The following is a 25,201-nucleotide window of genomic DNA, read 5'->3' as shown; positions in this document are numbered from 1 at the left end:
CTGCTAAGCTAACCACCCCTACCACATTCTCTAGAAACGAATTCCAGAGCCCAATTACACGTTGAAGAAAATTTTTCTCCGATTCGTTTTAAATTTACTACATTGTAGTTTCATTGCATGCCCCTTAGTCCTAGTATTTTCTGAAAGCGTAAACAGACGCTTCACATCTACCCGTTCAACTCCACTCATTATTTTATAGACCTCTATCGTATCTCCCCTCAGCCGCCTTTTCTCCAAGCTGAAGTGCGCTAGCCGCTTTAGCCTTTCCTCACAGGGAATTCGTCCCATCCCCTTTATCATTTTCATCGCCCTTCTCTGCGCCTTTTCTAATTCCACTATATCTTTTTTTGACATGCGGCAACCAGAATTGAACACAATATTCAATATTCGAGGTGCGGTCGCACCATGGAGTGATACAAAGGCATTATAACGTCCTCATTTTTATTTTCAATTCCTTTCCTAATAATACTTAACATTCTATTTGCTTTCTTAGCCGCAGCAGCACACTGAGCAGAAGGTTTCAACGTATCATCAACGATGACACCTAGATCCCTTTCTTGGTCAGTGACTCCTAACGTGGAACCTTGCATCACGTAGCTATAATTCGGGTTCCTCTTTCCCACATGCATCACTTGCTCACATTAAACGTCATCTGCCATTTAGATGCCCAGTCTCCCAGTAACGTAAGGTCCTCTTGTAATTTTTAACAATCCTCCCGCTATTTAACGACTTTGAATAACTTTGTGTCATCAGCAAATTTAATTACCTCACTAGTTACTCCCATCTCTAGGTCATTTATAAATATGTTAAAAAGCAGCGATCCCAGCACAGACCCCTGGGGAACCCCACTAACTACCCTTCTCCGTTGAGAAATAGACCATTTAACCCTACTCTCTCTTTTCTATCTTTTAACCAGTTTTTAATCCACAATAGAACACTATCTCCTATCCCATGACTCTCCAATTTCCTCTGGAGTCTTTCATGAGGTACTTTGTCAAACGCCTTCTGAAAATCCAGATACACAATATCAACCGGCTCACCTTTATCCACATGTTTGTTCACCCCTTCAAAGAAATGTAGTAGATTGGTGAGGCAAGATTTCCCTTCACTAAATCCATGTTGATTTTGTCTCATTAATCCATGCTTTTGAATATGCTCTGTAATTTTGTTCTTAATAATAGCCTACCATTCTGCCCGGCACTGACGTCAGACTCACCGGTCTATAATTTCCCGGATCTCCTCTGGAACCTTTTAAAAAATTGGCGTTACATTGGCCACCCTCCAATCTTCCTGTACCACGCTCGATTTTAAGGATAAATTACATATTACTAACAATAGCTCCGCAAGCTCATTTTTCAGTTCTATCAGTACTCTGGGATGAATACAATCCGGTCCAGATTTGCTACTCTTCAGTTTGTAGAACTGCCCCATTACATCCTCCAGGTTTACAGAAAATTCATTGTTTCTCCGACTCATCAGCTTCGAAAACCATTTCCGGCACCGGTATCACACCCAAATCTTCCTCAGTGAAGACAGAAGCAAAGAATTCATTTAATCTCTCCGCTACCGCTTTGTCTTCCCTGATCGCCCCTTTTACTCCTCAGTCATCTAGCAGTCCGATTCTTTTGCCAGCTTCCTGCTTTTAATATATCTAAAAACTTTTACTATGTGTTTTTACCTCCAACACAATCTTTTTTTCGAAGTCCCTCTTAGCCTTCCTTATCAGCACTTTGCATTTGACTTGACATTCCTTATGTTTCTTATTATTTTCAGTCGGTTCCTTCTTCCATTTTCTGAATGATTTTCTTTTAGCTCTAATAGCTTCCTTCACCTCACTTTTTAACCACACGGCTGTCGTTTGGTCTTCCGTCCTCCTTTTTTAATAAGCGGAATATATTTGGCCTGGGCTTCCAGGATGGTGTTCTTGAACAGCATCCACGCCTGATGTAAATTGTTGACCCTCGCAGCCGCTCCTCTAAGTTTTTTTCACCGTTCTTCTCATTTTATCATAGTTTCCTTTTTTTAAACGCTAATGTATTTGATTTTGTATGTATACTTATTGCAAAGCTAATATCAAATCCGATCATATTATGATCACTGTTATCAAGCAGCCCCAGCACCATTACCTCCCGCACCAGATCATGTAATCCACTAAGGACTAGGTCTAGAATTTTTCCTTCTCTCGTCAGCTCCTATACCAGCTGCTCCATAAAGCTGTCCTTGATTTCATCAAGGAATTTTACCTCCCCAGCATGCCCCGATGTTACATTTACCCAGTCAATATTGGGGTAATTGAAATACCCATTATTATTCTGTTCCCAGTTTGTTTGCATCCCTAATTTCCTTTAGCATTTCTGCATCCGTCTGTTCATCCTGGCCAGGCGGATGGTAGTACACTCCTATCACTATCCTTTTCCCCTTTACACATGGAATTTGAATCCACAGTGATTCCAATAAGTGTTTTGTTTCCTGCAGAATTTTCAATCTATTTGATTCAAGGTTCTCGTTAATATACAATGCTACCCCCTCCACCAATTCGATCCACCCTATCACTACGATATAATTTATACCCCGGTATGACAGGGTCCCATCAGGTCTCAGAGATGCCTATTATATCTAATTTTTCATTTAGTGCAATGTATTCTAACTCTCCCATCTTATTTCTTAGGCTCCTGGCATTCGCATATGGCTAGAAATGTAAGGAGGGGTGGCAAAATTTTCTTCAGGTATATTAGTGAAAGGAGAATGACTAAAAAGGGAATTGTGAGACTAAAAGATACTGCGAACCGCTATGTGGAAAATGATGAAGAAAAAGCAAATTTGCTAAATAGATACTTCTGTTCGGTTTTCACAGAAGAAAATCCTGGAGAAGGACCGCGATGGACTGCAAAACGTACATATGAGATTGAAGTGGATAGAGCATCGTTCACGGAAGAGAGTGTGTATGAACAACTTGAAAAGCTAAAGGTGGACAAAGCCATGGGACCGGATGGGATCCACCCTAGGATATTGAGGGAGCTCAGAGAGGTTCTGGCGGGTCCTCTTAAAGATTTGTTTAATAAATCCTTGGAGACGGGAGAGGTTCCGAGGGATTGGAGATCGGCGGATGTGGTCCCTCTTCACAAAAGTGGTGATAGGGAAGAAGCTGGAAACTACAGGCCAGTAACCCTCACTTCGGTTATTGGAAAAGTAATGGAAGCGATGCTGAAGGAAAGGATAGTGAATTTCCTGGAAGCCAATAAGTTGCAAGATCCGAGACAACATGGATTTACCAAAGGGAAATCGTGCCAAACGAACCTCATTGAGTTCTTTGATTGGGTGACAGGAGAATTGAATCAGGGACAAACTATGGACGTAATCTACTTAGATTTCAGCAAAGCTTTTGACACGGTTCCCCACAGGAGGCTCTTAAATAAACTGGATGGGCTGAAGATAGGACCCGAAGTGGTGAACTGGATTAGGAACTGGTTGACGGACAGAAGCCAGAGGGTGGTGGTGAATGGAATTCGCTCGGAGGAGCGAAAGGTAAGTAGTGGAGTGCCTCAAGGATCGGTGCTGGGGCCGATTCTGTTCAATATATTTGTGAGTGACATTGCCGAAGGGTTACAAGGTAAAGTTTGCCTATTTGCGGATGATACTAAGATCTGTAACAGAGTGGACACCCCAGAGGGAGTGGAAAACATGAAAAAGGACCTACGGAAGCTAGAAGAATGGTCTAAGGTTTGGCAATTAAAATTCAATGCGAAGAAATGCAAAGTGATGCACTTAGGAAGTAGAAATCCACGGGAGACGTATGTGTTAGGCGGGGAGAGTCTGATAGGTACGGGCGGAGAGAGGGATCTTGGGGTGATAGTATCTGAGGATTTGAAGGTGACAAAACAGTGTGACAAGGCGGTGGCCGTAGCTAGAAGGTTGTTAGGCTGTATAAAGAGAGGTGTGACCAGCAGAAGAAAGGGGGTGTTGATGCCCCTGTATAAGTCGTTGGTGAAGCCCCACCTGGAGTATTGTGTTCAGTTTTGGAGGCCGTATCTTGTTAAGGATGTAAAAAGAATTGAAGCGGTGCAAAGAAAAGCTACGAGAATGGTATGGGATTTGCGTTACAAGACGTATGAGAAGAGACTTGCTGAACTAAACATGTGTACTCTGGAGGAAAGGAGAAACAGGGGTGATATGATACAGACGTTCAAATATTTGAAAGGTATTAATCCGCAAACGAACCTTTTCCGGAGATGGGAAGGTGGTAGAACGAGAGGACATGAAATGAGATTGAAGGGGGGCAGACTCAAGAAAAATGTCAGGAAGTATTTTTTCATGGAGAGAGTAGTGGATGCTTGGAATGCCCTCCCGCGGGAGGTGGTGGAAATGAAAACGGTAACGGAATTCAAACATGCGTGGGATATGCATAAAGGAATCCTGTGCCGAAGGAATGGATCCTCAGGAGCTTAGTCAAGATCGGGAGGCGGGGTTGGTGGTTGGGAGGCGGGGATAGGGCTGGGCAGACTTATACGGTCTGTGCCAGAGCCGGTGGTGGGAAGCGGGACTGGTGGTTGGGAGGCGGGGATAGTGCTGGACAGACTTGTACAGTCTGTGCCAGAGCCGGTGGTTGGGAGGCAGGGCTGGTGGTGGGGAGGTGAGGATAGTGCTGGGCAGACGTATACGGTCTGTGCCTGTGCCAGAGCCGGTGGTTGGGAGGTGGGGCTGGTGGTTGGGAGGCGGGGATAGTGCTGGGCAGACTTATACGGTCTGTGCCCTGAAGAGCACAGGTACAAATCAAAGTAGGGTATACACAAAAAGCAGCAAATATGATTTATCTTGTTGGGCAGACTGGATGGACCTTGCAGGTCTTTTTCTGCCGTCATCTACTATGTTACTATATAGACATTTCAAAGTATGTTTGTTGTTCCTATTTACATGACAGTATTAATTTGCAATCTTTTGTCTGCTTTTTATTTTATTTAAGGACACCTGATGTACTACGGTCACTTTTGCAACCTCACTATCCACTACGGTCTTTTTTGCAACCTCACTATCAGGATACCCTATCTTCCCTGTTTTGGTGATATCCTTGAAAGATACGTTATCCCGAACCATGCGCTTTTGAGCGACTGTCGGCCTTCCCCCAGTTTCTAGTTTAAAAGCTGCTCTGTCTCCTTTTTAAATGCTGATGCCAGCAGCCTGGTCCCATCCTGGTTAAGGTGGAGCCCATTCTTTCGGAATAGGCTCCCCCTTCCCCAGAACGTTGCCCAGTTCCTAACAAATCTAAAACCCTCCTCCCTGCACATATCGTCTCATCCACGCATGAAACTCCGGAGCTCTGCCTGTCTCTTGGGCCCTGTGCGTGGAACGGGTAGCATTTCAGAAAATGCTACCCTAAAGGATCTGGATTTGAGCTTTCTACCTACGAGCCTAAATTTGGCTTCCAGAACCTCTCTCCCACATTTTCCTATGTCACTGGTACCCACATGTACCAAGACAGCCAGCATCTCCCCAGCACTATCTAAAATCCTATCTAGGTGACGTATGAGGTCTGCTACCTTCGACCCGGCAGACAAATCACCAGGCGATCCTCACGTCCACCAGCCACCCAGCTATCTATATACTTAATGATCGAATCGCCAACTACAACAGCTGTCCTAACCTTTCCCTCCCGGTCAGCACTTAGAGACATATCCTCATCCCCTGGTGGGCAGGTCTTGGCTACAGGAGTACTTCCTACTTCACTAGGGTGATGCTCTCCTTCTAGGAGATCTCCCTCCTCCAAGGTAGCACAGGGGCTACCAGACTGGAGGTGGGACTTCTCTACAACATCCCTGTAGGTCTCCTCTATGTACCTCTCTGTCTTTCTCAGCTCCACCAAGTCTGCTACTCTAGCCTCAAGAGAACGGGCACGTTCTCTGAGAGCTAGGAGCTCTTTGCATCAGGCACACACATACGACATCTCACCAACTGGGAGATAAATCATACATGTGACACTCAGTGCAAAAGACTGGATAGCACCCCTCTCGCTGCTTGTGATGCCAATAGATCCCCCCCTTACAAAGTGGGCGATCTAGTGCACCGGCGTTATTATACGCACAAGACCTGGCGAGATCCCATCTACGTTGGGCCCTTCAAGATAGAAGCCCTGTCAGCCACAGCTGCTAAGCTGGAGGACCACACATCCTGGGTCCACCTGAAAGATATACGAGCCTATCCGAATTCCGAATCAGGCCTTCTTGATGTTTCCAGCTCAGCAGCTCCTGGAGAGACCAGTCCCACCACGAACCCCATCTCCACCGCCACTGAGCCCAAGACCACCGACCCCGCACCCAACACTCTTTAATCACCTTGATCAACTCGATCAAAGACTCAACCACTTAATCAACCAAGATCATCCATCTCCTGAATCGCACCTCCTTGATCTTGCTGATATCATCATCCAAACAATCCCTGAATCTCCAGAGTCCCCACCTGAACAGCCACCAGTACTTGAACCTGCATTTGAGTGGCCATCCTCACCTCCACCTTCCAGTGTTCCAGAATTTCCACTTCCCTACGTAGATCTTCGTATCCGCCTCATCAGAATCCGCAACTTCGCAGCAGATTTGGAAGAAATTGCTCCGGGCGAACCTGGTTCTATTCACTTTTCCACAGTACAGAATTTGAAGAGCAACATCGGTAAGCTGCTTGACATTCTACATTTGTATTTCCCCCATCAAGCCAGATAAATGCCACAAGTAGTTCCGCCGCTGTACACTCCAGAGGAACTACTTCCCTTACGGACAATTTCTCTACATAAAGTTCCTATCCCAATAGCACCTTTCCCTACCACTCCTGTGAAAGTTTTAATACCACCACCCTCTCCAGTTCTCCGTAGAGAACCAACAGCTGCCAACCTTGCTGCCCTTGACGATATCAAGGACCCAGATCCACCAGACCCACAGAACATTGCACTTTACCCTGTTGATAAGTGTGACTCTGAGCAGTTATCTGAAACCAATTCCCATTGGTCCAACGACTTTGACGGCACTTTTCTGGAAGACGACACCGTTCCAGACGACACCAGCACCCGTACAAGTGTTGTCTCAGCAGCAGTGACGGTGCTACATCAGTACACCCTCTTCTTCTGCTTTCCATCTGCTCGATTGTTTGCTGTTGGACTCTTGTGTCTCATCCTACTTTGTATAGGTTTGGTGTTGTTTTTCACTACCCTGTTTACCTATACGGTGGACAGGAACCTTGCAGATCTTTGGATCACTCTTAGTGCCTTTCCCACTGGTAACGACACCTTACCCGTTGGAAACGCCACAGTACTTGCAACTACTTCTGTACTTGCAACTACCCCAGCAGTGCTTGCCACCACCCCAGCAGTACTTGCTACTGCTTCGGTGTTTGCAACCACTCCGGTTCCAATAACTATTACTGCAGATTACACAAAGCCCCACCAGTATAGCACATTCACACGTTTGTTCGGACACACATCCTTCCAAACAATCAAAAAGACCAGTCCCAGTGCCATCAGTAATCCCACCCCCTGGGCAGACACATCTGCCACCACAGACTTTTCAACTGGCAATTCTACAGTGCCTATTGAAAACTCTGCAACTACTCCTGTCCGCACTAATTCTCCTATTTTGCATGCTACAAGTGTTCCCAATCATATCAGTAGCTCGGTCCATATTGTCCCCAATCGTACAACTACTTTTGAGGATAATATTACCTTGCCTGAATTGCGACCCACCCCTCCTCCTCATCCTTTGGTTCCTGATAGTGACGTTCCTCCTCCCACGAATACTACCTTAGCCACTCCAAGTACCAGAGTCCCAGCTACTCGTCCTCCCAGATAGTTCCACACCCCAAGTAACTACCAATATATGTCCCGTGAAAGAGATTCTCCACCATTGTCGCCTTTCAATTTAAGTGAACAGGTAATCCCTGTACCTCCAGAATACCTTCTGGATCCTCGTGAATTATTATTTCCCCATTGGGACCCCGCTCCAGAAGACAATCCCAATTGGGATCCCCTCACTCGATATCAGACCCTGTGTGAACCTTTACTTGAGAATTGGACACTCGGCCCCAGTCGAACTGTTACTCACACTCTGGTGTTGTTTGGAGGAAGTTTGGGTCTACAAGTTGAACAGACCGACGATCTCCTAATAAGACCAGAAACTGGTGACGTAGTAGATTTTTGGTTATTCACATACGCCGTAATTGACACTGATTGGATACCTTTTCTGTTTCTCAGAGAGGTTGGATTGGGACCTTTGGAAATATATAGTCTCTTTGAAGTACCCGATCCCATTGAAAGAGGGGCTATTAGAGTTTACCCCCCATACCCAAGTCACACTTAATGATATATCAAGCCTTGATATATTTTGGAATACTGATTGTTGTGATAGCAGCTCTCGCTAAGACCCTAGGGATAATTTTGTTGCTCACCTTAATCATTAGTCGTCACTTACCTTTCATACAATCTTGATGCAGTGCTTGATTATGAAAACTACCAACATGAAGTGCTTAACCCTCCTGTTGTGTGTGCTCACCATGCCCATGATACAAGGAGCACAGCATCTAGAAAATTTTCTGCAACAATTTACGACCACTTACGAAATAACATTACCCACTACTAAGGACACAACCACAATAACCCTTGATGTGTGTGCTTACACAATGTGTGGGGAACATCCTGTACAGCAATATTTATCAGCTTTTGAGGTATACCTGTGTCCCTTCTCCAATTGCGGAGGTTGGGCACAGGTATGGTGGTATACAGGTTCATGGGTCCCCTACTCAGGTAGTGAGATTCCAGATCTCAAAAAGAGCATTTCCATCATGAAATTGCGAGTGACTGGCCTTTGTCCAATGACCAAATGTAATCAGGTGGCTATCACTTTCAGAGGAGTAACGGCTACTACATACAGAACTTATTCTTTAGGAATTGATGCCACAGGTAGAGATCCCATTGGAAAATTCAAGATTGTTCCACCCCCAGCCCAACCAGAAAAGAATCCTTTGATGCCAACAAAGATCCCAGAATTAAAGATTCCTTACCAGATCGTGCCAATTAATAATTCCAAAGATTTAGTGGCACTAGAAACAGGATTTGGAGAAACAAACCTATGGCTCGAATGGGCGCATTATACTACAAAGAGTTTGAATGTCTCTAATTGTTATTTTTGTTCCCATGCAAGAGCAGAACCAACTGTAGTTCCTTTCCCTTTAGATCTCCACAATGATCCAGATGGTTTTTGGTGTATGCTAGAGTTGCTTCAGGTAACAACTGAGGTGAATAAATCTTGTCAACATCTTGACAAACACCACCCTTACTTACCCCCTCGGCTGAGGGTCCCACCCGCATTCAGGATTCCAGATCCAGCTACCAGATATTATACATGTCTGGAACGATATGGGGTGAAAAATACACGGTTTCTGGGAAATTTGACCAATTGTAACACAACCCTAGAAAAAGGAACTCTGCGAAATCTAAATCTCACAGACTTTTCACAAGCTAGAGCAGATGTATGGTGGTATTGTGGAACTCGTACTATCCACCACACACTTCACAGAAGTTGGACAGGCAGATGTGCCTTAGTCAAATTGGTAATTCCAATTATAATAGCATCTTTGCTCCCTCCTCATAGCAGCTCTTCCTCACGAGTGAAGAGAAATGCATTGCCTGGATCTTTTGATGATCGGGTCTATATAGATGCAATTGGAGTTCCAAGAGGGGTTCCTGATGAGTTCAAAGCCAGAAACCAAATAGCCGCAGGATTTGAATCAGCCTTCTTTTGGTGGGCTACGATAAATAAGAATTTAGACTGGATCAATTACATATATTACAACCAGCAGAGATTTGTCAATTATACCAGGGATGCAATTCAAGGAATTGCAGCGCAATTGGACGCCACTAGCCGGATGACGTTGGAAAACAGATTAGTGCTTGACCAACTTCTGGCAGCAGAGGGCGGAGTGTGCCGGAAAATAGGTACACAGTGTTGCACCTTTATCCCCAACAATACTGCCCCGGATGGATCGATCACCAGAGCTTTACAAGGCTTAACCTCACTGTCACAAGAATTGGCAGAGAACTCTGGTGTCGACACATCCTGGACTGGTTGGATGGATAGAGCTTTTGGTAAATGGAAGACATTTATCATTTCAGCAGCCACTACTATAATTATAGTGGTAGCAATTTTTGTATTAGTAGGATGTTGCATAATCCCTTGTGCTAGAGGCTTAGTAGAACGCTTAATTGAAACTGCAATAATGAAAAAGACAACCACAGGACAATATGTCCTGTACGAAAATCTCCTTCCCAACACCACAGGAGATAACACTTTGGACTATCTCCCTCTGAGAAGGACCAATCGCTATGCAAGTGCTAGAGACACTAGAGAGATGTCTGCAACTGTATAATCAGGTAATAGCACACAGGGATACCATATAACCATACAAAGCTTTATGAGATGATGTGATACATGAGAAAATGTTTACATAACCTATACAAATCAATGCAAATGTATACTCAAGATATAATCAGTATATAACCAAAGATTTTATGATTAATAACAATATATACTCACTTAGGTAAGAATAAGTTAGAACCTGCATACTAATGGGTTGAGAAAAAGTATTGGTATAAAAGAAATGACTGAAGTAGTGCCTATGTTATGATCTGAATCTCAGTAATTTGACCATATCAGGTTTTAGAATAGACTCTGCAGAACAACAGTTTTATAAGGATACCTTCTGGAATGGATGGTACCATGGTACGTTAACCCTGGTGTCACCCTATGGGATAGGGTGAAGAGGGGAATGTTAATATGGATTAGAGCTAGAGTGTCCACTGGAATGGTGGTAAGCCAGGTTACAGGACTTTGGTCAGCAGAGAAGCCTTGACTAGGCCTGATAACCCACTAATGGCATAACAGTTGAGAACCTGCAAATGCAGGACTATATGATGAAGTCTTAATAAAACCTGAAACAAATTACAAATTGAATATAGCATATATGATGATAGAATAATAGATAAAAATGGTTTGTAAAATATAGCTTGTATTTGTATAGCAGGGCACACCGGTCATAAGATTATATAAAAATAGATTGTGAAACTGGTATACTGGTATTAAGGCAGTTTGGAAACAATAAAAAAAAAATAAAAATAAGATGTTCAGGGTAACGGAAATGATGTGAAAGTTTTGAAATAGCACAAGCAAGAGATGTTTACCGGAAAAGACAGTTGGGTACAAATAGATGGACACCTGGGCGGAAGAGAGATGTTTCAAAATAACTAGAACAGGAAAAGAGTTGGTACAAGATGGTATGAACATCTGCCGGAAAAGGGAAAAAAAAATTGGTACAGAGATATTGGGTAATAAGATGAAAAAAAATAGGTACTGCCATAGGCATCTATTGAGATCTTTGCCTATAAAAGAGCAGACATTCAGACAGAAAGATTAGAAGCTTCTTCAAGACTTGACCGACAGCAGAGCTCTGTGCATTTGAACCCAGATGTATGTATTGAATTGAAGACTTTCTCTTGGTAAGAATAAACAAGATTTTATTCCTGAAAACTATCTTTGTCTTTATTCCTACATACTATATTATATGTACTCTCTCCTTATTATCTACTATACACAAATAAGGCACGCTCACTGAATCACAAAGAGTAGATTAAAAATATATATATGTGGGAACATAAATGGCCCAGGGTACATCTAGATCCAGAAAGGCAGAAAGCAGTAATTATGGGAATTAGTTTCGAATTGCGGCTACTAATGCCTCCCCAGACTAGACCCCCCTGGGATTGGAGGGAAACGGTAAAGAACCTTTTGGATGAACTTGAGATGTTTCCCCCCCCCATACAGAAAAGTCCAGAGGGGGGGGCTAGAAGAGGGGCAATTTAACAACTGCTGACTCCATTTTACTGTGTTTTTTTTAGTTTTTCAATAATTTTAAACTTGCTACAGTATTAAGGACATTAGCCTAATATAAATGTGTCTTTTAGTTTATATAGTATATTGTATGATTTATTTAGCGTTTCCTTCTTATATGGTAATGAAATGTATTTAAAACTCTGTAAGAGCACTCATTGCTTGTTACCCTAATTACAATAACTGACTATAAATGAAGAGTTGTCCTAGGGGTGGGTGGAAACACTAAACTAGATCCTGCAGTGCCTGCTAGATTCTGTTAATGCAGTGGTACAAAGTTTTTAAAACTAAGTGGAAAAGACTATGGAGATTAGTTGATAAAATTTGCTTTTTATATTTTTATTTTGCCTAACACTAAACTACAATTCCTCCTTTAAACCCCAATCTTTAAGTTCCCAAAGCACAAACAAAATAGCGTTCACTTACAAGAGAAATGTGCTCTTCTCTCAGAACTTCTCAGAAAGGACGTTCAGTGGGACCTTTCCTCTTTATATAGTTTTGAATCTAAGGGGCTTTTTTTAAACAGGTTCTTTGAAGCTGACTCAGCAACCTATGCAAGTATTCTACTACCCCACACCTTAATTAACACTTAATTGAGGTCGCTGGATGAGCTACCTCTCCAGCAGCCAAGGAACAGAAAATAACTGCCAGAGAAATATCCTCTTCTCTTGGAACTTCTCAGAAAGAAAGTTCAGTGGGACCTTTCCTCTTTATATAGTTTTGAATCTAAGGGGCCTTTTTTAAACAAGTGGGGTGACCAAGGATGGTCTGGGCCCACCTGTGTCTACATCCCTAAGAACAGATCTTATACAGGGCAAAATGCAGTTAGCATTTCTTTAAACATTGGCCATCGCTGGTTAAATTAGACCACTGCTGGCCCCTAACCACATACCTGAATTGACTATCCAGGTATCTAGCAGCCTACTAGCAGTTGGCAAGTATCACCACTACTCAGTAGTGGTACTCAGTTAACCACCAGGTTAACTTAGTGCAGCCTTTTTGCTGTCCTAAATTAACCAGATTGTTATGAAAGTACCACCGCTGAAATCAGTGGTACCCCGACTCTGCACCTGGATTGCCCGGCACTAATAGATAATGCTGTAGCAGGTCTGCCCATATATTTAGCAACATTATCTTGGTATGTGCTGCGGTATATCTGTGTTTGGTAATGGTCGGCACAATCTAGCCGGGCAGGAGCCTCTCTTGCCTGATTAAATCACTTTGAATATTGAACCTGTAATTAGAACCGCGAATTGGATCAGAACTTAAATTTACAAACTTTAAGTCTCAATTTAAAAGCCTTCTAGTTTCAACAGGCTTTTAATTTTGCTTTACCTGTCACTGATTAAGGTGGTGTAGGCCGTGAATAGAGATGTAGCATATTTTGGACCCTGTTTACTAAGTCGCGTTGTAGGCCCGCTAACATTTTTAGCACCCGCTAACACTAGAGTCACCCATAGGAATATATGGGTGTCTCTAGCGTTAACACACACCAATGTTTAGTGTGTGCTGAAAACACTAATGCGCCTTAGTAAACAGGGCCCTTTGTGTCTTGTGACTCATTTTATTTTATTTATTTATTTGTTTAGATTTTGCTCACACCTTTTTCAGTAGTAGCTCAAGGTGAGTTACATTCAGGTACTCTGGATATTTCTCTATCCTAGGAGGGCTCACAATCTAAGTTTGTGTCTGAGGCAATGGAGTGTTAAGTGACTTGCCCAAGATCACAAGGAGCGGCAGCGGGATTTGAACCGGCCACCTCTGGATTGCAAGAACAGTGCTCTAAGCACTAGGCCACTCCTCCATTCCTGTTTGTAATATCTCTGGTGTTGTTGTTCATTTGTTATGATTGATTTAGTATTTTTACATATGGAGTTCCTTTTCTTCAATTAATGATATTTTATTTTATAAAGTAAACCGCTATGATCTGTCAGTAACAGCGGTACTTCAAACATCCAGTAAACAGATATAATTGTTAAAGCCTCATCTTGAGGGATGTTAGTGTAGAGCAGGGGTTCTCAACCTAGTCCTCAGGGCACACCTAGTCAGTCAGGAAGGACACTTTTTTTTTTTGTTACATCTGTACCCCGCGCTTTCCCACTCATGGCAAGCTCAATGCGGCTTACATGGGGAAATGGAGGGTTAAGTGACTTGCCCAGAGTCACAAGGAGCTGCCTGTGCCTGAAGTGGGAATCAAACTCAGTTCCCCAGGACCAAAGTCCACCACCCTAACCACTAGGCCACTCCACTTTATCTTCCAAGTCCTAATATGCTTTCAGCTCTTACCACCCTCTCATCTTAATTGTCTTTCCTGTTTTTTTGGTGGGGGGGGGGGGGGGGGGGATTAGGGGCAAAGATCACCTATATTAGTTACTGGAAACAGTCTATCCTAAGGATAGATAGATCCATCCCTTACTGTAATCTGCGCATCATGTTTAAACTCAGTTTCCATGCCCCCTGTTGTAAATGTATCAAATGCTTTTTACTTCCACAATGAAGTTATCATAATGTGAAATTTTCAGCTGTCAATCAGAGCACAACCTCAGGAAAACAGTGACATTTACAAGGCAGCAGTACTGATGAATACAACAACATAATTTCATCAGGCCGTGTAAAAGCAATTTATCTTAAGGTAATATTTCCCCATTTTATTTGATTTTTATCAGGGGCTTCTGTTAGTTTGTACATAGTTGAAATGAATGAGATAGGAGTTATAGTTTATTCCAATAGCTTTTTAATTGTAATAGTCTGAGGTGGTTGTGTTTTTATTACGTCTGAGTTTTTAGGCAGAAATACTTAAGGAATTGACCCTTTTTGATTAAAGAAGTCTTAGTTGAACATTTAAGTAATTCTGCCTAACATTTGCTTATAACCTTTTATTTCACATTTACCTTACAAAACCGATTACTAGCATGTGAAAACACCCCCTCAAGCAAAATTGGACTATTAAAAAAACTGCCAAATGAATCCGACACATGGCCCGTGTCGGGTCATTAAGAATAAAGGACTCTCGTTTGTCAGAGTCTTGAATGCCCAGTTGTGCTTTTTCCTTTGGCTGCTTATATTTGTGTACTTCACAATGATCTAAAATAAATTTCACTATAACAACCAGCCCTGGTTTACCACTGATGATAAAATAGGATAGGACTTTCATTTACCAAGATATTCACATCCGGCAAATCTACCCTACAGGCTACAGCCCTGATTTCCACAATCTTGAAGGAAGAAAGTATATGCCACAGACATAGTTGCCACTATTTCAAAATGACTAGGGATGCCAAACAGTACAAATAACCCCTCCCACCCCCAGACACAATGAAGAAGCTTTCTCCATATTTGGGGTGGTCAGCACCCACTAGCACTCACAGAGCTGGCTTCTATGCCCACAAGGTATAACCGAGTGCACAAAACTTCCTTCTCCCACTACCCATGTTTTCCTAATTAATATTAGGCTGTTTTGTCTGCAATCAAGTCATTTAAACAGTAAGTTTATTTTGCAGAAAACCAACTGCTAAAGAACATTTTTTTAAAAACCCAACTAAAAAGCAACATTATAAACAACTTAGAAAAAAAAATCCTTGGGTTTCAGAACCCCCAAAGACGTCCCAAAAGGGGCTCCCCAAGGAGCATGCCTCTTTGGTTCACCCCTTGGGCAGCAATGGGTCCAAGATTAAGGCTGCTGACCCTACCACTTTGAGGTCAAGCATTTTCAGGCATCCCAGATTCCAACTCTACCGTCAAAAGTCTAGCCCCTAAATCTGATCATAGGAGTGTGGGGGGGAGCTCCAGCAGACTGCAGCTCAGGGACTATATGATGGAGTACGTGGTAAGGCTGACCTGGGGCTCTATTTTGTGAGAAGGGTAGAGTACTCTGGGGTAGCAGGTCTTTTGTGAGTTGGAATAATCCTGGGCCACACAATTTCCAGTTGTGCAAAGCCTCCTACAGTGTTTAAAATGGTATGTTTGCATACCATTTATATGTAAGTAAGATCTAAGGTCTGTCAACCCAAAAAGCTTAATGAAATGGGACATCCCCCCAATAGAAACCTTAGATCTCCAGTTTGGTAAAGAGGAAGTCTGCATCCACAGAAACTTCCACAGCGATAAGTGTAAAGCAGAACTAAGATGTTTCCCCTTTCTACTCACTATTTGAAGGACATTCAAATTTTAGTATCACTTTAGCAACAGTAACACAAATTCCCTCCATTTGCAGAGACACTGTACAATCAAGCTGGACTGTTAACAAGCCATCTTATAACACATAAGCAGAAAACAGAATTACTAAAATTCAGAATAGGTGACCATAAACTAGAACAGGCACAGACAGAGAAACTGAAATAAAACTGTATTTCTTCCTCTGCTGTGCAAAATACAAAGGAAAAAAAAAAAAAAACAACAACAGACGGGAAGTACATTTCTCAAAAGGTGAAAGAGAAAATAAATTTCCACAAGCAGGGTAAGCCTAAGGCATAGACAACTCTGGCTTGGGCCTCTGCAATAACAGGGTCACCTCTCATAGGAAGGAAACTCCTCAAACTTGCCATTTATAGAAGGGAATGCCCCTCCGCCCTGTTCCTTAATCTTCTTGGCACTGAAAGGGGCTCTCAAAGCCTTTCATCTTCAGGATCCCAAGACAACTTAAGGAGGTACTGTTCACAAAACAAAAAGCACTGCATAATTTTGGGGGAAATGGGCAGAAAAGCTACAGCAAAAAAAAAAAAGAAAAGTATTATCTATAAATATAAGGAACATTCCCTTCTAATAATGTCCTGCCACCAGGCCAGAAATGTACTCTGATCAAGGAACATACTAAGTAACACCAGAACTGTCTCAATATTGTCCAATACATACATTAGAATTTTATTTTACTGTTTGTATCTCTTACTCTAGTTTCCAAAAGGTGCTTTATACATGTCAGAATGTCTCCATGCTCCTCCATTCCACAACAAATAACCAGACATATCAAAATGGACATCAGGGCTCTAAACGTTCCCCCCCCCCCCCCCCCCCCCCCCCCCCCCCCCCCAGATCCATGCATACGTGCAGATTACAGTCACTAAACAGCAGGCTGGTTTAGTGGAAGCTTTCGTTTCCTTTTTTTAACCACTGCATGTATTACTTAACACATGAATAAATTGCTTTCTCCAAGTTTCCTCAATCTACCTACCTCTGAGGTATGAAGATCTAACACTGGGGATAAGGGATAAGTTTTTACTTTCTACACTCTGCACTCCAAAAACAAAAAAATTAATAAGAACTCACGGGGAAGAGATTGCAAGTGTCAACGCAGCACTGCAGTCATAAAATGCAAAGTCTGTCGATGCAATAATGACATCGCTGAACACCAGTGCTAGTTCCAGGGTCACATAATCTGCACAGAAAATAGAGAAGCAGAGCACACACAATGAGTAGAGCTCCGGCAGCATCGGTATCCCTCAGACGGATCTCCTCCTCCAGAGGCTGGACGCTTACCCTTTCCTTCTTGGTTTACTGGTAGCTGGTCAGGTGGAGGGGATTTACATATAATCTCGTTCTCATGGACGCTCGCTGGACTTCTGAAGTCATCAAAGGTGCAGTGAAAATTTTCATCGTCAGCAATGGATGGAAGAAGGGGTACTGTCAGCACTACCTGCAAACCCAAATATGAAAGTCTGTAGCATACAGTGATTTACTGCTGGGAGCTACCCCTCTAACTACAGCAGGACCTGGCCTCATCCAGTGGAGTCTGTGCTCAGCAAACATGACCACAATTTACCAATAGCAATAGAAGTAGGAAACTCTCCAAGACACTAACTGGTAGCAAACTTAAAACGAATTTTCAGAAAGTTTTGCAAGTTCACAACGAAGCTATAAAATGTGTTGCCAGAGAATGTGGTCAAGGCTAGTAATATAGCTGGTTTTTACAAATGTTTGGGCAAGTTTCTGGAGGTCAGGTTCATGAACAATTATTATTAACCAGACAGATTTATGGATCGTAATAAAGAATTAACGTCCTGTCAGGATCTGCTGGGTACTTCCAGGTAATGGGCACTGTAGGGGGCAGGGTGCTAGGCATTATGGACCAATGGTCTGACCCACCATGGTACTTCTATATACCTCTGTCTGCTCTTCCCTGCTCTGATTGGCTGGATTGACAGTTTGTATGGCCGGGCATTGGCTGTCCTTCCTGTTGCTCCACAGCCAATGGTTGGTTTCCTCAAAGCGATCACACTGCCGTTTCTCAGTACACCTGCCAAGAATGGAAGAATACTAGGATCAGAGTTCTAGAAACATCTAGAACAAGGGTGATATTAAGCTTGAGGACAGAATTGGAAGTAACAGGGAAAACGTTTTTCATACAAAGTGCAGTGGCACATGAAAATGTCTCCTGCCGAGTACTTCTCTCTGAAGACTTTGCCTCTCATCACCAGCATTTCACATGAAGAATGGAAAGAGAGAGAGAGAACTAAAGGGTCCCTTAATAACAGCCAGACTATAAACACAACATCTCATGAGAGTAAGAGAAGGTGATGTTAGCAACGTTAGCCCTTGCAAGGATACAGACAGCATCCAAGTGGGACAGGAAACCTACTCGGACCCTGAAAATCCTCTCCCTCTTCAGTTTACAATAAAAACAACTGAGCTCAAAAGAGACACATAGACCTTCGTGAGTTGGTCTTCCTTGTTCCTTTAATCCATCACCCTCCCTTTGGTCTTCCCTTTTTTTTGGGGGGGGGGGGGGGAGATTTCCCCACTGTTTCTTCTTTGGAATTAAGGATATTCTACTATTCTGGCTGTCGCCCCCCCCCCCCTTTTTTGTTCTTTTACTTCTCTCTCCCCTAAAGACTTTTCAATACTCCTTTAAACCCGTCTTCTACATCATGCTCAGAGTGAAGTCACAGGGATGTTGGCAAGCATAATCTCTCAAATGTGGCTGAAGTAAAAAATTAAAAAAAAAAAAAAAAAAAAAAAAAAAGAGGACCAGATTCATATTTTACTCCAGTCAGATTATTTGCAACTGAGGGAGAGAGTGACAGTTCAAGGGCACTCAGGACTCACATGCCCTGCAGAACACACCAGCCACAGAAAGGGTCTCGGGACAGGAGGCAGGAGGAGCAGTCAGGGAACGTGGAGCACTCTGCCACGGGTACTCGGGTCACCTGGAAGGAGAACATTTGTGAGACTAATGAATACAGAGATGGGAGAAGGGGGTCCCCTGGGCTGAGAAAGAGCAGCCCCACCCTCACCTCTGAGGTAGTCATCACATAGAGGAATCGCTGGTGGGAATCCAGCAGCAGGTCCGGCTGCACTGCAGAGTCTTTCCTCACCGTCACCGTGTTATAGACATGTGTATTCTCAGAATCCAAGTGCACCTGCAGGGAAAAGAAGCGTCCAGGATTACTCATTTCCCAGCTAATTTACCACCACCACTGCCTCAGAGAATGAAACATCAGAGGAATAGATGGGTCACAGTAGGCTCTGGCAGACTAAGATCTGTGACACAGAAACACTCGCCCTTCCAAGTTTGCCCCTGTCAAATTCTTTTGCAGCGTTGCATCATTATGATAGTGAAAAAATAATACTATGGTAGAACCAGAGGCAATGAAAATAGCACAACCCCAGAAACATCCCCCAACTAATGACAAAATTGTGAAAAGCAGAAAATTATTACTGCTTGGAGACTCCATTATCAGAGGCATTAACTTAGGAGCACAGTTCAGGGGTTCCAACGTAGTGAAATGTCTTCCAGGATCTTCGGCTACAAGATGCACAGACCAAATACTGAAAGTGATCCAAGAAGAGAGCGAGGCTTCTAATGCTGATGTTGTAATTCACCTGGGCACAAATGACCTGGCCAACAATAGCAAGTTTAAAGCACAGAGAGCGTTCCAGAAGTTTGGGAAGGGACTGAAATCTTTGGTTCGGACGGGAAAATTAGGTTCTTACCATGATAATTTTCTTTCCTTTAGTCATAGCAGATGCAGCCATTACAGATGGGTTGTGTCCATCAACCAGCAGAGGGAGATAGAGAGCACACTTTTTTCAGTGCCTCATACCAGCTTGCTCCACTGCCTCTCCTTCAGTAATTGAAGCTTCCAAAGCAGTATAGCAAACTGCAATGGGAATAACATGAGCTTTCCTCACAGCGAACGATGGCCCTACAACAAAGGGCATTAACTCAGAATGGAGGGAATGAAACATCCACCCGGAGGGCATAAACTCATCCTCCACTGAGACATAACTGGAGGGAATAAACTCATCCTCCAAAACGTGAAACTGGAGGGAATTAAGTCATCCTCCTTTAATTGAACAAGAATCCTGAAGACTGTTTCCCACTTTCTCCCAAGGACGGAATCTCCAGGAAACATGAACAGAACCGGAAATAGATTTACAGCAGATAGCAATCAGACAGGGAGGGATCATGGCTGCATCTGCTATGACTAAAGGAAAGAAAATTATCACGGTAAGAACCTAATTTTCCCTTCCTTGTCATCAAGCAGATGCAGCCATTACAGATGGGATGTATCAAAGCAATCGCTAGATAGGGCGGGAACAAGCCACACCACGCGCCAGCACTTGCGCTCCAAAATGTGCGTCCCTCCTGGCAGCCATATCCAGCCTGTAATGTCGGGCAAAAGAGAGCTTAGAAGCCCTTGTTGCTGCACTACAAATCTCTTGAAGAGAGAGTGCTCCAGTTTCAGCCCAAGAAGAGGAAATTCCTGTAGTGGAATGCGCCTTAAAGGCATCAGGCGGAGGCCAGCCGGCAAGCAAATAAGCTGAAAAGATAGATTCTTTAAGCCAGCAGGCAATAGTGGATTTAGATGCTGGAGACCCTCTGCGAGGCCCTGATAGCAAAACAAACAGATGATCAGAGGTCCTGAAAGAGTGAGTAACTCGCAGATACTGCAGCAGAGTCCTGTGCACGTCCAACAGGTGCAATTGCCCAAGATTCTGGAAACTCCTCCTTGACAAAGGAGGGCAAGAAAATAGGTTGGTTTAGGTGAAACGCTGAACACACCTTAGGCAAGAAGGAAGGCACGGTCCGAACCATGACCCCAGACTCCGAAAACTGCAGAAAAGGGTCTCTACAGGACAGCGCCTGGAGCTCTGACACCCGTCTCGCCTTCAGTGTCAAATCTTTCTCTGAAGCACGCCGAAGCGGTTCAAAGGGAGCACCCTGAAGGGCTTTCAGCACTAGTCCCAGGTTCCACGCTAGACAAGGTGCACGCACGGGAGGACGGAGCCGAAGCACCCCTCTAAGAAACCGTGCCACATCTGGATGAGCAGCTAAAGACACACCTTCAACCTTGCCACGCAGGGAGGCCAATGCTGCCACTTGCACCCACAGGGAATTATAGGCCAAGCCTTTTTGTATACCATCCTGCAAAAAGTCCAGAATTGGCGAGACAGGAGCCCGCAGGGGTGTGATCTCTTTAGAAGCACACCAGACTTCAAACTGGCGCCAAATCCTGGCATAAGCCACGGAAGTGGAACGCTTGCGGGCTTGCAGGAGAGAGTGGTAATTACTTTATTGGAATAGCCTTTGTCTCTCAATTGCGCCCTCTCAATCGCCAGGCCATAAGACCAAATCGGCCGGCGTCCTCCATGGTCACCGGACCCTGTGACAACAGGTTGGGAACCAGAGGTAACTGAAGGGGACCCTCTACGAGCATCTGTCGGAGGTCCGCATACCAAGGCCTCCTGGGCCAATCCGGGGCGACGAGAACCACTTCTCCTGGATGCAGCCGAATCCGCAGGAGCACTCGCCCTATCAAGGGCCATGGAGGGAACACATACAGTAGGCCTGGAGGCCAGGGTTGAGCCAAGGCATCCAACCCCGCCGAGCGAGGATCTCTCAAGTCTGCTGAAGAAGCACGGGACTTTGGCATTGGTGCTTGTCGCCATTAGATCCATCACGGGCTTGCCCCACTTGGCACATATCTGCAGGAATACTTTGTCTGCAAGTTCCCACTCTGCTGGATCGATCTGATGCCTGCTTAGATAATCGGCTTGCACGTTGCTCTGACCTGCAATGTGAGCTGCCAACAGAAACTGTAGATGCAGCTCGGCCCAGTGGCAAATTTGTTCGGCCTGCGCGGCTAGAGCTCTGCACTGAGTGCCGCCTTGTCGATTTATGTAGGCCACTGCTGTCATGTTGTCCGACATCAGTCTGACAGCCAATCCTTCCAGGGTCACTTGAAAGGCCAGAAGCGCCTGAAACACCGCTTTCAACTCTAGGCGGTTGATGGACCACTCCGACTCCTCGGGTGTCCATAGACCCTGGGCATGCTTCCCCTTGCAATGTGCGCCCCAGCCTTTCAAGCTGGCATCTGTCACCACTAGGCACCAATCGGGGAGTGCCAGCGGCATTCCTCGCTGCAGCATGCTGTCTGAGAGCCACCACTCCATGCTGAGTCGGGCTGCAGGGAGCCAACAGAGTCTGCATTGATAATCCTGAGATACTGGAGACCATCCTTGGAGTAGAGCATACTGTAGAGGTCTCAGGTGCGCTCTCGCCCAGGGCACCAGTTCCATGGTGGCCATCATCGATCCAAGCAGCTGGACAATGTCCCAAGCTCGCGAGCAGGGCATCCTCAGGAGCAGACGGACCTGATTCTGAAGCTTGCACTGCCTTTGCTCGGGTAGGTACACATACCCCGAGGCTGTGTCGAACCTGGACCCCAAATATTCTAGAGACTGCGAGGGGGTCAGGTGACTTTTGGCCAAATTGACGACCCAGCCCAGAGATTGAAGTACTGAGACCACTCTGGCTGTGACATGCTGACTCTCTGCAGCAGAGTTTGCTCGAATGAGCCAGTCGTCCAGGTACGGGTGAACCCGAATACCCTCTCGCCTTAGAAAGGCAGCTACTACCACCATAACCTTCGAAAAGGTGCGGGGGAGCTGTGGTGAGGCCAAAAGGCAAGGCCCGGTACTGGAAATGCTTTCCCATCACCGCAAACCTCAGAAATTTCTGGTGCGGGGGCCAAATTGGAATGTGCAAGTAAGCTTCTTTCAGGTCCAGAGACGTGAGAAACTCTCCTCGCTGTACCGCCTCAATGACGGAGCGCAGGGTTTCCATGTGAAAATGCCACACTCTCAGGGACTTAATTCTTTTAAGTCCAGAATAGGGCGAAAAGACCCTCCTTTTCACGGCACCACAAAGTAGATGGAGTAGCGGCCGCAGCCGTGTTCGGCGGGAGGTACCGGGGACACGGCCCCTATCTGAATCAGACCTTGCAAAGTCTCCTCTACCGCTGCCCGTTTGGCGGCAGAACCGCATCGGGACTCCACAAACACGTCTCTTACAGGGGCGTGGAATTCTATTTTGTAACCGTCTCTGATCAGGTCCAAGACCCACTGATCTGAGGAAATGTTGGCCCACTCCTCGGCAAAGAGGGAAAGACGTCCTCCGATGACAGGACTCGAGGAGAGGGCCGGTGCACCATCATTGAGAGGGTCGCCCCTGAACTCCAGGCCTTGAGCCAGCGGCTGCGGAACGTTTGTCCAAGCGAAAGGAGTTCCTCTGCTGAAAACGGGCACGAGAAGTGAACCCAGCAGAACGCCCCGGGCGGTACCTTCGAGCTTCATGGAACCGAGGTCTGTAAGAGGAGTGGACCGCCGCACCCTTAGAGGAAGGCCGAGGCCTATCTTCGGGCAAGCGCTGGGGTTTAGCCTCACCCAGGCCCTTCACAATTTTCTCCAACTCCTCACCAAACAGGAGAAGGCCTTGAAAGGGCAACTTCACCAACCTTTGCTTAGAGGCCATGTCCGCCGCCCAATGCCGTAGCCAAAGAAGACGGCGAGCCACCACTGCTACTGCCATGTGTTTAGCTGAAGCTCTGACAATATCATAAAGGGCGTCAGCAAGAAAGGACAAGGCCGACTCCATCCGCGGAGCCACATCTGAAAAGGGCTCCGCTCCATCACCGGGCTGTTCCACTGCCTGTTGCAACCAAGCCAAGCAGGCTCTAGCAGCATAACAACTGCATGCAGATGCCCGAATAGTGAGACCTGCAAGTTCAAATGACCATTTAAGTGCTGATTCCAGTCTACGGTCTTGAATATCCTTCAGGGCAACACCTCCTTCAACAGGGAGGGTAGTTCTCTTTGTCACAGCTGTGACTAGGGCATCCACTTTAGGCATAGCAAAGCGAGCCATATGCTCCTCACTCAGAGAGTATAATTGCCCCATAGCCCTGGAAACTTTCAACGGTCCCTCGGGGTCAGCCCACTGAGCCAAAATAAGCTCTTGGATGGAGTCATGCAATGGAAAGGCTCGAGCAGACTTTTTGGTACTAGCCATCCTAGGATTCACAGAGGAGGCTGAGCCACTGTCAGGGTCCTCAATAGAGAGCCTGCAGGGTAACAGAAATAAGCGCTGGCAGCTCATCACGGTGGAAAATCCTCACCGCGGAGGGATTGTCTAGATCCTGAGTCACTTCTGCACCAGACTCTGGCTCCTCAGACCATGAAGGCCTGCCAGAGTCCTCCGAATCCTCACAGCCCGACCACGGGGGGGGGGGGGGGGGGGGGGGGGGGGGGGGGTAAAATGGAGGTGCAGCACTCTCTGAAGGGGAATGAGCCCTTCTGCGCTTCATATTCTGCCAATTATCAGGGAATAACGCCTCAGAGGGATACCCAGGCTAGAATCCACCGGGGGGGCATTAGAAGAGGCCCCTGCAGGGCTTTGTAGGAGAGCTCTTTTACGCATGTATGCTTTATGCATTAATAAGACAAAATCAGGGGAGAAAAACTCACCCTGGGCACCCGGATCTCTGCAGAGGCTAGTAGCTCTCATATCAGCCTCACTCTGAGGCCTCCCCCGGGCTCAGGACTCTCTGTCTCAGCGGAGGTCGCACCATGTGGTAAATTCAAAATGGCGTCCGCTGTCAGCTCAGAGCGCGAAGAATCGTGGCTCGCCATGCTCGGGCCGGCTCTAACGTCTGTACAGCACGATTTACAGAGCCCCGCTGCTGATCTGCGCTTGCCACACTTGGAACAGCGCTTTACATTCTCTGCAGCTATCGCCGAAAACGGCGGTAAAATTCAAAATGGCGGTTCTCTCCAAAATCGCCCCGATCGCGGGCCCACCCCGGAGGAGCCAGAAAACACTCTTACCTCACTGGACCGAGCATCACAGCTCCGGTCCCACAGAAAAAGGCAAGGAAAAACCTCTGTCCCTGTGAGGAACGCAGAGGTAAATAGAACTCCGGAGGCTCAGGTGAGTGGGAAAGGCAGGGAAAGGGCGAACCTATGTGCCTGCATCCACTGTTGGTGGGGAAGGACAGGGAAAGCTAAGCAAT

At 45.3% G+C, this 25,201-nt stretch overlaps 1 protein-coding gene across 3 annotated transcripts in view; it reads right to left on the bottom strand.

Moving 5' to 3' along the window:
• PLXNB3 (plexin B3) overlaps positions 1-25,201 on the bottom strand; it is a 171,812-nt gene that overhangs the window by 98,053 nt on the left and 48,558 nt on the right. For all 3 annotated transcript variants that reach the window (XM_030194078.1, XM_030194080.1, XM_030194079.1), the window contains exons 5-9: positions 19,142-19,267; positions 18,954-19,054; positions 18,012-18,144; positions 17,388-17,544; positions 17,178-17,286 (exon numbers count right to left, since the gene is read on the bottom strand). In XM_030194078.1, coding sequence (XP_030049938.1) covers positions 17,178-17,286; positions 17,388-17,544; positions 18,012-18,144; positions 18,954-19,054; positions 19,142-19,267 — 626 coding nt within the window. The remainder of the gene's footprint in view (positions 1-17,177; positions 17,287-17,387; positions 17,545-18,011; positions 18,145-18,953; positions 19,055-19,141; positions 19,268-25,201) is intronic.

This window comes from Microcaecilia unicolor, chromosome 2 (assembly GCF_901765095.1).
Source record: "Microcaecilia unicolor chromosome 2, aMicUni1.1, whole genome shotgun sequence".
NCBI lineage: Eukaryota > Metazoa > Chordata > Amphibia > Gymnophiona > Siphonopidae > Microcaecilia > Microcaecilia unicolor.
Note: the sequence above shows the minus strand (reverse complement) of the source record. Positions and strands in the feature narration are given on the sequence as shown.